Source organism: Chelonoidis abingdonii, chromosome 14 (genome assembly GCF_003597395.2).
Source record: "Chelonoidis abingdonii isolate Lonesome George chromosome 14, CheloAbing_2.0, whole genome shotgun sequence".
Lineage (NCBI taxonomy): Eukaryota > Metazoa > Chordata > Testudines > Testudinidae > Chelonoidis > Chelonoidis abingdonii.
Window position 1 is genome coordinate 2,849,667 of NC_133782.1, and position 15,186 is coordinate 2,864,852.

The 15,186-nt window shown below is 57.7% G+C and overlaps 1 protein-coding gene across 1 annotated transcript; it reads right to left on the minus strand.

Annotated features, from left to right (window-relative positions):
* Positions 1–2,471: 2,471 nt before the first annotated feature.
* On the minus strand, positions 2,472–13,818 carry REM1 (RRAD and GEM like GTPase 1). Its single transcript, XM_032766362.2, has 5 exons — positions 13,787–13,818; positions 12,206–12,548; positions 11,218–11,300; positions 3,425–3,635; positions 2,472–2,953 (listed from the first exon to the last, which is right to left on the minus strand). The coding sequence occupies exons 2-5, from the start codon at positions 12,543–12,545 to the stop codon at positions 2,676–2,678; spliced, it is 912 nt and encodes a 303-aa protein (XP_032622253.1). The 5' UTR covers positions 12,546–12,548; positions 13,787–13,818; the 3' UTR covers positions 2,472–2,675.
* Positions 13,819–15,186: the final 1,368 nt, after the last annotated feature.

Below are 15,186 nucleotides of genomic sequence, written 5' to 3' on the forward strand. Positions count from 1 at the left end.
ACAGTCAGACACCTTCCCCCCCCAACACCATTCTTACCCCCTCCCTGAACCTCACCTCTTCTCATTGGACCCCCGACAGTCAGACACCTTCCCCCCATACACTGTCCTTACCCCCCTACTTTGCATCTCACCTCCTCTCACGAGTCTACCCCCCCTCCAGTTCTCGCTGTCTCCCATGCTGCCCCATAGACCAGGGACCTCCCCCAGACCCTGCTGGCCAAGCATCCTTCCCTCTCTCTTTCCAATCTCTCCTAGGAGCTAGAGCTGGGAGTGGGCTCCATCGTGGCTCCCTGAACCACCCCGGGAGGTCCATAGCTCAAAGCTTCATTGCTGATGTCCAGAGGTCTCGCCATGGCACTAAAATTCCCCAGGTCCCTCCCAGCATGCATGGCGCTCACCGTAACCTGGGATGGATCCTGATGCTGAGCTGGTCTCTTTGTTGGTTGTTCCAGAATCCTGCTTAGGGGGGTCACTGCTGACCTCCACTCAGGCCTGGCTTCTGATCACATGTCCACTTGGAGCCCGGATCCAACCCCCAGCTCACCCTGTCTGTGTTGCAGACTCCATCTCCACCCCTTTCGCCTTGGACATCCAACTGATGTCAAAGGCTGACCCCATCTCCACTGGAAACCACGTTGTAAGGGCAGTAGGGCCGGCTCCCTGCCCCAGGTGAGCTTACACCCACTTGGCACAGTGCTAAGTGCACATGGCATGGGGTACAGCTAGGGCGATTAACAGTCACTGAGCAATGAAATCACCCCCTCTGTGCACAGGAGACAAGGGCCCCACTCCTCTCACTATGGCCACGCTGCGCTCGGTGGCAGCTGCAGGGAGCGGACTGCGGCTTGCCGATTCCTGACCGCTCGGCTCCAGCACCGGAAAAGAGTCGGCTCCCTGCTGCTGGTGAGAGCTGTGTAACTTAGCGGAGCTCTGCTCCCACCCTCGACACCCCTCCCTTCCCACTCAGATCCTGGAAGGAGGGCAGCTATGTTGTTCACTGCCCAGATTCCTACTACTCCCAGGGGAATCTCCAGCCAGTTTCAGTTCACTCTGCACCTTGGAAGTAGCACAAATCGAAGTTGGCAGACTGGAGAATCCGGCCTAAATTCCTCAAGGATATTCCATGGGATTTCCTAGCCACCTGGAAACCTTATGTATGAACCAAGTCCCTCCTAGGGTGACCAGATGTCCCAATTTTATAGGGAAAGTCCTGATTTTTGAGTCTTTTTCTTGTATAGGCTCCTATTACCTCCCACCCCATCCCAATTTTTCACACTTGCTGTCTGGTCACCCTAGCAGCTGCCCCATGTGCTTCTGTGCTGCCATTTCAGGGTATCTACAGAAATCACAACATCCCAGGTTCTTGGGGAATCACAGGAAGTTCCCGCGGCAGCCCAATGGATCCAGTCCGTTTGCCCCCATTAAAGGTGCATTTCTGAAGCCCAGCTCCCGCAGGGTTCAGACTCAGACTCAGACGTCTGGGTTTGGCCTTGCCCATCTCTGACTTGGAAGCAGGTACAACGAGCAGTGGGCCCAGCTCCCTGCCTCTCTGGGGGGCCCAGGGAAATCCAAGAGAGGAGCACCTTGCAGGAGGAGTTAAAGGGCAAGAGGTACTGTGCAGACACTGGTGACAGCACCTTTCCAGATTTGGTTTATTCTGCAAGTCTAGACGGGTCGTCACCGCGGTCATACAGAGACAACAGAAAAACCTCGATCCTAAAAACATTTTATGAGAGAGATGTGGTACAAAACCCCGCCACACTTGGCCCCCGGCACTAAGGAACCCTATTCGGTACAGTCCCCAACCCCAGCCAGGAGACAGGCGGAGTCTGGCCTCCCCAGACTCCTACCCAAGGAAGTTTTGTTTTGCTTCTCCATAGCCCTCTTTGCCCCTGCCCCCACTGACGTTAATATGCCCAGAGGTGGCAGCGAAACGCCGCCAGCCCCCACCCCGACATACCCTTGCACCTCAGCTCAGGGCCTTCCTGTCTAAGGGATTTCTAGAGTGCCTGTCCGCACGGTATCATGGGCCAGCTGCACTTCTGGCTCCCAGCAGTGTTCAGAGGCAGCTTCTGACCTTGGTGATGGCTTTGTGGACTCCGGCAGAGCCGGTGGCAGTACTGCCCCTACTGCATGATCCGAGTGCGGTGCTCAAACCCATCCCTGGCGCTGGCAAAGTCAGACTTGCATTATCTCTAGGCACCAGGGAACACCCCACCTTCTCTCCCAGAGTTCCCATCCCTCCCTCTGGGGGCAGGCAGCTTCCTCCCCCTCTCCCTTCCATGGGCAAACACTAGAACATTTCCTGGCACCTGCTAGCACCCTGGAGACCTGCCCTAGCTTCTCCCTGCCCACCTCCTCTTGCAGGGCCCCAGGCAAGTGGCAGGGCTGGCAGGAGGCACTACTGGGGATTAGGACATTCAGTCAATGCAAGGAGTCCTTCCCCATGGGTGTTTTCTGGTTGCTGGTGTCACTTTGGTTCTGAGGGTCTGGTTAGGAAGTCGGCGCCGTCTCCTGGGTTATTGCTCCAGATGAGTCTCGTCTCTGCCCTGAAAGGTCCTGTCCACATGCCACAAACAGAGAAGAAAGTTCACACACCCCTATGTACATGGCAGAAAGCCGCTTGGAAGGTCCCCTTACGCATGAGAAGGAAGTGTCCTGTTTTGTGACAGGTCTCAGAGCACGGACAGGTCATGGCAAGACTTGGAGCGAACTTTCAGAGCCACCTTCTTGTTGTTCCTGGCGACCAGTCTGTCCAGGAAGCGCCGGGCCTTCTTGGTGAGGCTCTCTTTGCGCTTGTAGATGGACTTGCGCCTCTCGTTGGCCTCCTTGCTGTCCCGGCGCAAGCGGATCTGGCGCACCACCCCCTCAAAGAGCTCCGTCACGTTGTGCTGGAGAGTGGCAGACGTCTCGATGAACTTGCAATCAAAGACCACGGCGCAGGCCCGGCCCTCTGGGAAGAGAATGGGTTCCAGTCCCACCTGAGTTGGCCGCCAGGACAAAGAGCTCTCTCCAGGCAGAGCCAGGCGGTGCCTTCCGCACAGGGCACGGGACAGGGGAAGTGGTGATCAGTGGGTTATGCCAGAGGAGATACATGCTCAGGGCAGTAGCTCATGGCTGCAGGGAGAGACGCTGGCAGAAAGGCTGGATTGATGGCAGACTACAGGGGAGGGCAGAGATGGAGGTGACAGGATGGGCTGCTAAAAGAAAGCGGGATGGGTGGTTTGATGGCTGGAGAGATGACTGGCAGATGGACAGAGAGTGGCACTCCTGGATGGACACTCAGCAGAGAAACGGGTCCCATAGAAATCTCTCGCTGGCCTCTCAGCTAGGTCTGAGGAGCAGCAGCAGGAGACACTAGGCAAGAAGCCTCCCCCTCCCCTCCCCTCCCGCAGGGTGGGGACAGCAGGCCCTGCTCGCTCACCTTCCACCGAGACCTCTCGGCACCGCACCAGGTCCGTCTTGTTCCCCACCAGGATAATGGGGATGTTCTCTGCTTGCCGGGTCCGGCGCAGCTGGATTCTCAGCTCAGAGGCGCTCTCGAAACTCACCCTGTCGGTGACGGAGTAGACAATGACATAGGCATTCCCCACCTGCATGCAGTAATTGTGGGACCGGTTCTCCTCATCCTGGGGCTGCACAGGGAAAGACGGTGTTACTGAGGCACACAGCCATCGTCCACACACACACTCTCTGATGGCGGCCAGACTCAGCAGTGCTGCGGCCAGCTCCCCGCGTGCTTCCCAGCGCCAGGGTAACTACACGCTGAGGAGCTGGGAGGAGCGTCAAGTGAAGTCGAGGACTTTAACTTGCGCCTTCTGCCTGGCTGGCGGCCTTCCTTACTAAACCCTGCTCTTCCAGCCCTGGGCTGGGAATTACGCAGGTCAGTTTAGGGTACGTTTGAACTGCACCAAGCTGGGCTCACAGCCCGAGTGGCCAGATCTGTGCTGAAAAGAGCCGTGTAGACGCAGTGGCCCATACACGTGCATCGGGGATCCAAGCTCTGACCTCTCGAGGTCCCTTCCCGTCCTACCCTTCTAGGATTGCTAGTCAGCATTTAAGCCTGTGCTGTTATTTTCAGTCACGCTAGCACGGGTGATGCTAGTGCAGGCACGTCTAGCTGAGGCACAGTCACGCTACGGACTGTGGTGTGGACACCCCCCTAGACTCCAGGAACCAAATTCAGAGGCAGTAAGTAGGGTCTGGGTGTGAGGGCGGCAAGCCCGTGTGCCTGACCGAGCCCAAGCTGGTGGGACATGTTGTGGGGGGAAGGGGTGGTATGTCCCGCAAGCTTCGACTCAGCTATTGGCCCAGGGAGCGGGGAATGAGAGTGCTGCTTGTGGAACGGAGCACCTGGCCTCCCAGCCACAGGCTCTTCCAGACACCCAGCGTGGTGGGGGCTCTGAGAGCGATTCTACCCAAACGCCTGAGCCCGAGGCTTTCCCACCTGGCGCCGGGCGTAGGCGGCTCCCCCAGTGCATGGGAAACGCTGCTGCTCACGTTTGCTAGCATTTTACACAGGTGCAGTGACTAGGGGCCTGCAGCCCGGGAGCAATGCGGGATGCACCCCTTTCACTTGCCCACAATGCACTGCTACAAACGTTTACTCTGCCGCGCCTGGTGGTTTTACCAGCTGCTTCCTTCCTCGCTGTACTTGGAATCACTCCGCTCGGATTCAGCCATGACTGGGACGCCCAAGACACAACACCTCTTGCTCTTGTCACTCCAGGCCTGCGTGTCAGCCCAGGCTGTATCCTGTGGGACCATTCCCTTCCCCCCAGGCCTCTTGAAGACTTTGGTTTTGTTTCCTCAAACCACAGCCCATTGGTTCTAGAGCTCCGCCCGTCCACAGCCTGCCAGCCCGTTGTCTCCCGCATCTCTGGCAGGATGGCATCAGGGCTGGCTTTTCATTCACACCCTCATGCCCCTGGCACAGGAGACCAGCTGTTCCCATGGGCCAGACACACCATCCTGCACGCTCTTGTTTGTCTTGGTAAGCCCTCCACACCTGTGCCTGGGCAGCACGCCACCTCCTTCGCCATCACTGCATCTTACCTCGCTGACCCCCAAGCTCCCCTCCTGCTGGGGACCGGGAGCTGTAAATCTATAACCTGCCCTTATGTTCAGGGGTTTTCTCAGCCTGTGAAAACCTTCCCCCCTTCACTGATTTGGGCACATATGGCAGGATGTCCTGGGACCTCATGGGCACTGGGGTGATTTACACTAGCTGAGGATCTGGCCCTAGAAAAACACACATCCCCATGTTCCCCAGGGGGATCGTTACAGGGATTCGATCATTACCCTTTTCTGCAGGTGTCTGACATTCAGGAGAAGGCCAAGGCTGGTGCTCACTCCCATGATTCCTCTACAAGCATTAATTCAGGTGGTGAGAGTAAGTTAGTACCAGCCAGCACTGCTAGACCCCAGTCCCTCCCCCTCTCAGCCTGACAGCAATTCCAGTCTCCCCCCCAGCCAGGATTTCTGCTCACCACTCACCATGGGCAAATCTCGCTGGCGGAAGCGCAGGACCCTGCTTTCTGTGATGGTTCATTAGCCTCACTGAGATCCACCCTCTCTCCTCAGCCTTCACGTGACCCATACCTGTGCATTTCCCCATCCACCCCGCAGCTGCTCCCAGCTCCCATGCGCTGGGCCAGCTAGTGCTTAGGGGCTCCTGGCAAAGCCATGAGGAAGGGGACGCCATGGAGTCAGTAGGTTAGTGACTTGGCATGGGAAGAGCCGTATCTTTGCTGCAGTTGGCAGCACTGGGTGCAAACACCCATTTCCCTCTTGCCCTTAATGGGAAGGGAGGCGGGAATGTGTATAATAAGTGCCCTCCCCAGCTTCCAGGTGGCCTGGATGGCTACCAAGGATGCCAGTCACCGGGGTAGATGAGTACAAGACAAGACACCCCCGTATCTGCATCATAACAGTCCGTGCTCAGCAGCAATGCTGTCTACCAGGATGAACAGAAGAGTCTTCTCTGCTCCCTGCAGGGGTGGGGCTGAGCCTGTGGGCTGGGGCCAAGAGCGGGGGAGAGAAGACAAACCAGCAGGCAGGGTAACGGCTCAGCAGAACAGCCCCATCAATCAGTGGGGAACAGGGAGCGCGCTCAAGGTTTACTGAAGGATGAGGCCTGCCCTCAGGCTGTTCCCTGCCAGCTGGGGCTAGTCTGAGCACTTGGAAGGAACGGGTCCCCAGAGAGGGTGCAAGGCAGGGAGGGGGAAGCAATTCAGCATCCCAGCCCCAGTGCAGGTGGGGCGCAGCCCCCGCTGCCATCAGCCTGTCCCCATCAGACAGCAGCCCAGGCTCCCGCAGCCTCTGGCCACCCAGCAGACATGGGGCTCAGTCAATAATGTGCAGATTAAAAGCTTCTGGCTTTGGGGGGCGTTTGACACAGTCTCCTCCTCAATCTGTGTCAGCTGAAAATTACAATCCCAGGGCTCCGCTCCCAAACACGCAGGCTGCCCAGCCATGCATCTGTGGCAGCCCAGGGCCCGCAAACACCAACGGGCTCTTGGGGCTCAGGGGGACTCGCCCTCTGTGACGAAGTGGGGGTTTTCTTGGGGTTTTCTGTCTTTTCCAGGGTTTGCATGCACAGGGGGTGGGACTCAATGTACCTGGGTGTTACTGGTTTAACGAGGTGAGGGGAGAGGGAGTTTGTTGTTACAGAGGACCGGAGAGGGACCCCAGCCCAGGAGACACAACCGGTTCTGGCCAGTGGGAGGACAATGGGCTGCAGAGAGAGGACCCCGGTGACCTGACCAGCCGGTTCCAGCCAGAGGAGAGCTGCGAGGAAAGGGGACTCAGGCCTTCCTGTTTACGACCCTGTTTACCTGGAGAGAAGACAATGGACTGAGGCGGGGCTTGAGGCCGGGGATATCAGAGACCCAGCGGGGAAGCAGGGGGGCTTGGGCTGGCGAGGGGAAGCAGGCAGAGCCCACCTGGATGCAGGGAGACTGGGATGTGCTGTTATTGTGAGAGGCCAGGCCTGAGGCCCTGAGAGTTTCCTGTGCTGTGTTCAACTCTCAATAAACCCTCCTGTTTTATGCTGGCTGAGAGTCACTCTGGTCTAGAGAACAGGGTTGCATCAGCCCCTTTGGGGGTGAAGAGGCCCAGGGGGTCCAGAGTGCGTGGACTCCCGGAGGGGGCCCACGGCAGAGACAGACGTGCTAAGGCTCAGAGAGGTGCGGCTCCAGGAGGTGGAGGGGCCTGACCCCGAGAGAGAGTGGACCCCCGAGAAGGGCTGTCTCACTGAAAGGGGCACCCCCCACGGAGCGCACAGGGCCAAGTGTGGGCACGATCTGTGAGTCCGTGACACCCTCCCACACCGGAGAAGGAAGAGGGCTTTGAAGGGTTCACAACCGAACCACGGGCTGCAGCACCCTCTGGGGAACACCCCCAGCCAGTGACACCCTTGTAAGCCAATAACTCATCAGCAGGGTATTCGTACAGCCCCAGACGCGGGACGGAGCGCTCAGGGGTCTGGGCTCAGGCTGGAATATGAGCCCCTTTCCAATTGTGAACAGCCAGCTAGAGCAGGGGGGCCCATTTACAAGGGAATGGAGGCCTGGAAGGGAAGGGGCTGAAGGATGGTCCAGTGGTTAGGCCTGGCTAATTCCCTGCTGTGCCACAGACTTCCTGTGTGACCGTGGGCAAGTCACTTACCACCTCTGCATCCATCTGTACACTGGGGTTAGGAGCGCCTCAGCGGGGGCGGAGAGGGGAAGATAAATACATTAACAAGGGTGATGTGGTTTGAGATCTACTGATGAAAAACGCCACATAAGAGCGAGATAATGTCATTAGGCCAGACCCTCTGGGAGGAAACACCAGCTTTTAATGCGGGTTTTTAAAATGGGAAGGATAGGGGGTGGGAGGGATTTAAGGGGCATTGGGTTCCAGGTTGTTCACTGTGTTCCTAAACAAATTAACTTGACACTCGGTATCATCTCACGCGGGGAAATAGCCCTCGGTAGGAAAATGCACTTCAGGGATAGTGGAAAGAAATTCAAGTATTTAAAGCTTTAGGACCAGATTTTCAGACTGTTTAGATGTACAACTGCGTGTGCAAAGGGTGCATCTAATTTGCACGCAGTTACTGTGATTAGATGCACAGATTGGGCGTGCTAATCCACCCCCATTCTGCAGGCAGTTGTGGTCCTACATTCTGTGACAGACCAGCCTGCTATTCTAGTGCTGAGAAGAGACGCCAGCTCCACACACAAAGGAGCAAACCTCAAGCTGCAGAGATACTGGTCAGCAAAGGTTGCCAGGACTTGGGGCCTTAGAACCAGTAATGCCAATTTACAGTCAATCTGCTGCTTTAGAGGCAGTGCAGAAGACACAGGTGTTTTTGACAGGACACTACGGCTTTTCCAACGAGTGGTCATGCCATTGCTTCTGGACAAGCTGCACATGCCAGAGCCCTGTCAAGACAGATCCCCAAAGCAAATTGGGCAACTCTTCTCGAGGTTGCTTGCAAAGCAGGACCCATGAGCCTGCAGCAAAACTTCAGCTCCAACCAGTGCAGAGTTCCAGCGACAGCCAGATCCTGACCCAAGCCTCCCAGGATGGAGCTCATCTCTACAAACCAGAGACCCCAGCCAAAGCGAGGCAGCTGTAGGGGTTGGGTGGGAGCCCTGGAAAGCTTTGGCAAGGTTTGGACCCCAAGACTTAGTCACCTTGGGGAAAGTTTGCCTTTGGGTTTAGGAAGCTTCATGCAGCAGGAGGCCAAGCCCATATGAAGCAGAAGCAAAAAGAGTTGGCCCAACCCTCCCGCGACTCACCGCCCATGTCTGGCACAGCTCTGATGCAGAGAGAGCTAATGCAGGCGGCAGTTGGCCAGAGGTGCAAAGCAGGGCTCACAGGAATGACATGGAATTAACCCGTTGTTTGTCCACTAAAAACAAAGTGATAAAGAATTGCATTTCTTATTGTACCCCAAGTAACATACTGGCCCACTAGGAAAAGCCTGGCCATAATCACTGCAAGCAGGCCCAGCTGCCCTGCCCCACCTCGTCTGGGTCAGGCTCTCTCATTCTCCCTCTCCCCACGGATCATTCAGGGCTCGGTGGATACCACTGACTCACACTCCATGCCAATGCTCTCATCCCCACTCAGTTACGTACTGTGTTTCCCGTAGGAGCCCTGAGCCCCCTCCTGGATTTTAAGGGCAGGATGCTAAGGGGTATCTGCACCCAGTGCTCCGGACAGAGCGGACAGGAAAAGAGGAGCAGCGTTCCCTGCTCATACCATGTCAGGTGGGGAGCGTGGCCATTAGCCCAGTGAGTCCATCCCTTCCCAGATCCCATCAGAGTCCTTGGCCAGAGGGAGCAGGGGCTCCAGGAGATGCTGGGGACTGGATGGCCCCCACTGACTTTACTGAAGATGCAACTGGTGAAGGAGAAGAGTGCAGGTGGGTCCCAGACCAGCAACAGAGAGGCCATTTCAATGAAGCTCAGGACCCTCTTGCTGTTACCACCGAGCATCGCCCCCAGTTGTGCATTGAAAGCAAAGACCCAGGTGGGGCTCTAAGAGGGGGAATCTTGCTCCAGTCAATCTCCAGTCACTCTCAAGCAGGGGCGGAGGGGCAGAGATGCTGCCGGGCACCACGACTGCTGCCTACTAACGCATTCCCTTTAAAGGCTGCATTTCCTCACCCATCATTCGCCCAGTCAGCCCTTGCACAGCTAGGAGACAGCACCACCAGCACCTCCCAGCACACTCAGCACTGGGGATCTGACACGTTTCCCTCCTTCTCTCCACCTTCCTCAGTGACATCTTGGGCCCAGCTCCCGCTGCCTGGCACCTCGTGTCTGCGCTTACGCCAGCACAGCCATTCTGACCTGGCAGCAGCCTGCACCCCCTTTGCAGGTGCATCAAGAGCTACGATGGAAGGAAGGTGGGAGAATCAGCCCCAAGTGCCTAGCTTGGAGCATCTGCTCTGTGGAGGAGCTGTGGGGACAGGGAGGTGGGTCTGTCCGGAGTCACCCCCACAGAGTTTAAAATTGCCGCCTTTTGGAAAGAGAAGCGGACTCAAGCCCTTGCTTCCTCCCACAGCAGTTAACCCCCAGCCTGGGTGCGGGGGATTCCTTCCATCCCCCTGTGGCAGTTAGCTCCTCCCTTGGACATCTGATGAACAAGTCACCCTCCTCCCCTTACTAGCTGCTGACCCTGACCCAGCTGCAGCCTCCCATCTCCAGCTGCAGACCACGGGAGCAGCAAGCACAGTCTGCTGGGGATGTCACACAATGGGAAGAGAAGCTCCCCAGAAAGTTAAAGTGGAGCCTGGTGGACGTAGGGTCCAGCAGGAGGGTCTGTCCCTGCAGCCTTGTGTCATGAGCAGGTGGGCACGGAAACACAGCCGGCCATAGGTAACAGGACAGAAAATATCACGTTGCCTCTATACAAATCCATGGTACAACCACATCTTGAATACTGTGTGCAGATGTGGTTGCCCCATCTTGAAAAAGACATATTGGAATGGGAAAAGGTTCAGAAAAGGGCAACAAAAATGATTAGGGGCACAGAATGGCTGCTGTATGAGGAGAGATTAATAAGCCTGGGACTTTTCAGATTGGAAAAGAGAGAACTAAGGGGCGATATGATAGAAGTCTATAAAATCATGACTGGTGTGGAGAAAGTAAATAAGGAAGTGTTGTTTACTCCTTCTCATAACACACGAACTAGGGGTCACCAAATGAAATTAATAGGCAGCAGGTTTAAAACAAATAAAAGGAAGTATTTCTTCACATAGCACACAGTCAACCTGTGGAACTCCTTGCCAGAGGATGTTGTGAAGGCCAAGACCATAACAAGGTTAAAAAAAAAACTAGAATAATTCATGGAGCAAAGCTCCATCAATGGGTATTAGCCAGGCTTGGCAGGATGGTGTCCCTAGCCTCTGGCAAACAGAGGCTAGGAAGGGGCAACAGGGAATGGGTCACCTGATGATTCCCTGTTCTGTTCATTTCCTCTGGGGCACCTGGCATTGGCCACTGTTGGCAGACAGGACACTGGGCTAGATGGACCTTTGGTCTGACCCAGTCTGGCCGCTCTTATGTTCATACAAGTTCACTGTGGCATTTATTATAGGGTCTGTTACTGTTATAAATAGCTCCAGTCTAGTAACAGAACCCACTTCATTGAAAAGGTGACCCCCCACACCCCATAGACAGCCCTTGGGATTGCCACGCCCCATGCATGCTCCCCTACCCGCCTCTCTGTTTCCCAGGTGTCCATCACCAGCAGCGTGGTCTCCTCCCCATCCACCGACAGGGTGCGTTCGTAGGCGTCCTCTGAAACAAGCCAGATGCATCCAGGTCAGCCGGACTTCACGGCCCAGCAGTGCCTCCAGCCCAGGCTCAGTGCTGCTGAGCTCCAGAGGGAGATTCTGTTGGCTGCTCAGGCTGGAAGGAGGCAGCACCCCAAGGTGGTGGGTTAAACGCAGGGCAGGGAAAAAGCAACTGATCCTCTAGGCAAGGAACTAAAGCTACAAAGCAACCAGCACCATGGAAGGGTGTGGGAGAGTGGTGAGGTCCAGGGTGATGCCCTGGCAGAAGCCTGACTACTCTCCTGCCTTAGCGCTTGGAAGGAGGGAGAAGGTGCTGGGGTATCTCATGGCTCTTCCCAGATTCAGGACTCAAATCACCCTCCTTGCCAGGTTCTTTTTTGGCTGGTGGGGAGGCTGAAAGGCACCGAGGCTCCAGCAGGCAGCTGGACAGCTGGCATTAACTGGACCCAGGCGGCTGACCCCGATGCGTGTCAGAACAATCTCTCTCCCACTGGAATTCACAGCTAAGGACCCCCCCAGTTTTCAGTACGGTACAGTAGGTACATCAGAACTGAGCCTCCAGTGGCTCTCAGCTGGCTTTTGGGAACGGCTGTGCCTTGCTAACTTCCCCCTGCCCAGCCACAGAGACGGTTAACGGCATTGGGGGCACGTTGCTCATGGGCGGCAGCAGGCGCCTCACTGCTAAGAAGTGGCTCTGCCCTGCTCCCAAGCAGTCAGCGCAGCCTCTCCACTGTGCCCTTTGGCCTGGGTTTCACAGGGCTTCTGCATGCTGTGACCCACTGCCCACACCCCGACCGCTGCACCGCATGGACCTGGAGAGCATTTCATTCTGCAGAGCCCCAGGAAGAGCTGGGGCAGCCCCACGCCGCATTTCCCCCAGGGCAGGGCAGGGCAGGGCCGGGCCCCTACCTCCCGGCTGTTCCGGCAGGTCCCGCTCTTGGATCCCGGCAAAGAGGTTCACCAAACTGGTCTTGCCCACACCAGGGTCCCCCAGCAGCACCACGCGATACGAGGATTCCCAGGAGCTGTCAGAGTCAGCCGAGTCCGATGACCAGCTGCTGCACGGCGCGACGGGAGCTTTGTCTCCAGGCTCGAAGGACGAGGAGTAGCCAAGCGGAGAGTGATGGGGCTCAACGGGGTTGGGCCTCGGCTCACGGATCCCTGGCCTGGACTGGTGGGAGAGGGGAACCGGGGTGCTGGCCCGTCTGTGCACAGGGCCCTTGCCCCCTTGCTGCGTGTTCAGAGTCATCTTCTGCAAAACAGAAAAGGCCGAGCGACCGGCTTATGGGAGGAAGTCTGGAGGCGAGCGCTGTGCTGGGGAGCTGGGGGTCCCTGGTTGCTTTTCCCCACCCTGCTCTGGCTGGGATTCTCCAGGGCCTGCCCCACCCCAGCTGCCCTCGGAGTTCGATTACCTTCACCTTAGGTACAGAGGGGATCATTTTCAGTTCCATTTCTGTTATCTCCAGACTGGAGGCAGACCCCGAAGAAACAAACATAAATCATCCCGGTCTCCCAACGCCGCCCCAGCCACCCTGCACTGTCTCAGCCAAACAACTTTTAAACTGGAAAAAAAAATCTGGAGCCAAAGACTCTTCAAAGCCCAGTGGATCCTGGGTGTTAGCCTGTCTCTGCTTCAGCTCCAGAGCAAGGAAGGCTAAAGTGTGTGTGTGGTGGGGGGGAGGGTCTGATTGCTGCCCTCACTCAGCGCCCTTTCACCCAGCTGGGATTGGGACACTGTCTGCCGCACAGGTAGGGTCCCAGCAGCTCCGGAAGGGTTTTATTCGGGCCAGATGGAAGGAATAAGGGAGAGGCAAAAGGCCAAGAGGGCTGATCCATGTAGGAGAGGGATTGGAAATGTTCCCCTCTCCGATCTCACCTGCTGCAACGGGCCTGGGTCTAGGGTGGTACCCAGAGCTGCCAGCTTGGCACCGGCCCATTAAAGGCCCTGGCCCCTCTGTGTCGGGTAACGCGCTGCCCCCCTGCGCTTTCCCGGCCTGGTTCCCCCCGCTGAATTTCAGCCTGGCACCAAAACCCCACGAGTCCCGATGCCATGGGGACAGCGGTGCCAAACTCCACGACATGGTACAGGCCCCAATGTGCCAGCCCGGGGCAGGCTCGGGTTGCAGGGGAGCAGCGCAGGGACGATCCCGACACACACAGCGTCCTCTCCCCCGCCAGGGCGCTGGGGCCAGGCAGCGCCAAGCGCCCCTGGCCCAGGGTTCGAGGCTCCCCCGAGGGGTCTGGCCCCAGCCGAATTCCAGGGCTCGGAGGTTCCTTGCACGGGTCCCGCTGCGGCGCTGGGAGCGGAGCCCGGTCCTGCCGGGGAAAGGGCGGAGCGCAGAGGGCGCTGGGGCAGGGGAGCCGGGCCGGCCAGCCGAGGGACCGGGGATCAGCGCGCCCGGGGTGGAGAGGGGTTCGCTGCGCCCCCGTGCGCCCCAGCTCGCAGCCCCCGCAGCGGAAAGTTTCTTCGCAGAACTCAGCCCGGCTCACCTCGGCGCCGGCTCCGCTCTTGCTCCGCGCTCCCCGGCGCCGCTGTCCGTGGAACCCAACACCCGGCAGCTGGCGCGCCCCTACCTCATCGCGTTGCGCCGCGGCCGCCAAGCGCAGGGCTTTAAACCCTGGGAGGTGGAGCCCCCCTAGGCCGGTCCCGGGACCCACCCCCTGGCGGGGACCCTCCCCAGCCCGTCCGGCAGGTGGGTGCCGCTCAGAGCGGGCGGAGCTGGAATCCCAGCGCCTCCAGGGTCCGCCCCGAACTCCGCCAAGGGAGTCACTGGCCCAGCCCTTCTATTGCCCACAAGCTCCAGGACCCGCTGCCAGCGGTCTGAGCAGGGGCTGGGGATCAGCTGTCTTAGCCCAGCGTCCAGGAGCCCGCACCCCTCAGCCCAAGGCCAGCACTGGGGATCAAGTTCTCCAGCACCTGAACACCCTGCCCCAGGCTCCAGAGGGGGAGCCCTGTTAGTCTGTATCCACAGAAACAACCAGGAGGCCGGTGGCACCTTAAAGACTAACATTTATTTGGGCCATAAACTTTCCCGGGGAAATATCCCACTTTATCAGCTGCAATTTGCATCCTGCACCTGAAGAAGTGGGTTTTTACCCACAAAAGCTTATACCCAAATAAATCTGTTAGTCCTTAAGGTGTCATCGGACTCCTCCTGGTTTCTGCCCCAGGCTGAATCCAATGCCCATACCCTCCCCCAGCACCCACGGGTATATGCCCTCCCACCCCAGCCTGAGCCCCCTGTCACGGAGTGTGGGGAAGTCAGGGCCCTGCACCCCTCTTCCTGCGATTCACCGAGACACTCAGCCAGCCAGTAAAACAGGTTTATTAGAGGACAGGAACACAGCCTCAAGCAGGGCTTGTAGGTACAGCCGGGACCCCTCAGCCAGATCCCTCCGGGGGGCAAAGATCGTAGACCCCAGACTTGGGGTTCCCTGCCTCTTCCCAGCCCGCCCAAAACTGAAATCAAAAACCCTTCCAGCAGGCTCCCCCATCCTTCTCTCCCCCTCTCCCTTTGTCCAGTTTCCCGCAAAGGTGTCGACTCGCCCCACCCCCCTTCCTGGCTCAGGTTACAGGCTCAGGTGCCATCTCTCACCTAAAGTCACCCCCTGCTCTCCCATCTCCCAGGCAGACAGTGCCAGTAAAACTAAACGACATTTCCAGGTCAATCCAGCCCGCTCCCTGCTGCGTCACACCCCTTGACTTCCACACCCCGGCTGGATCTCCTCACCAGGGCATCCACCTCCACTGCAGCGTCCACAGCCCTGCCTCAGGGACCTGCCCCTTCATGCCTAATAAATCTCAGGGTATCATTCTAGACACCCCACCACGACATGATCTAAGCTTATACCTCCAGCACACAGCAGAGCCCTGATTATCCCTCCTCTAG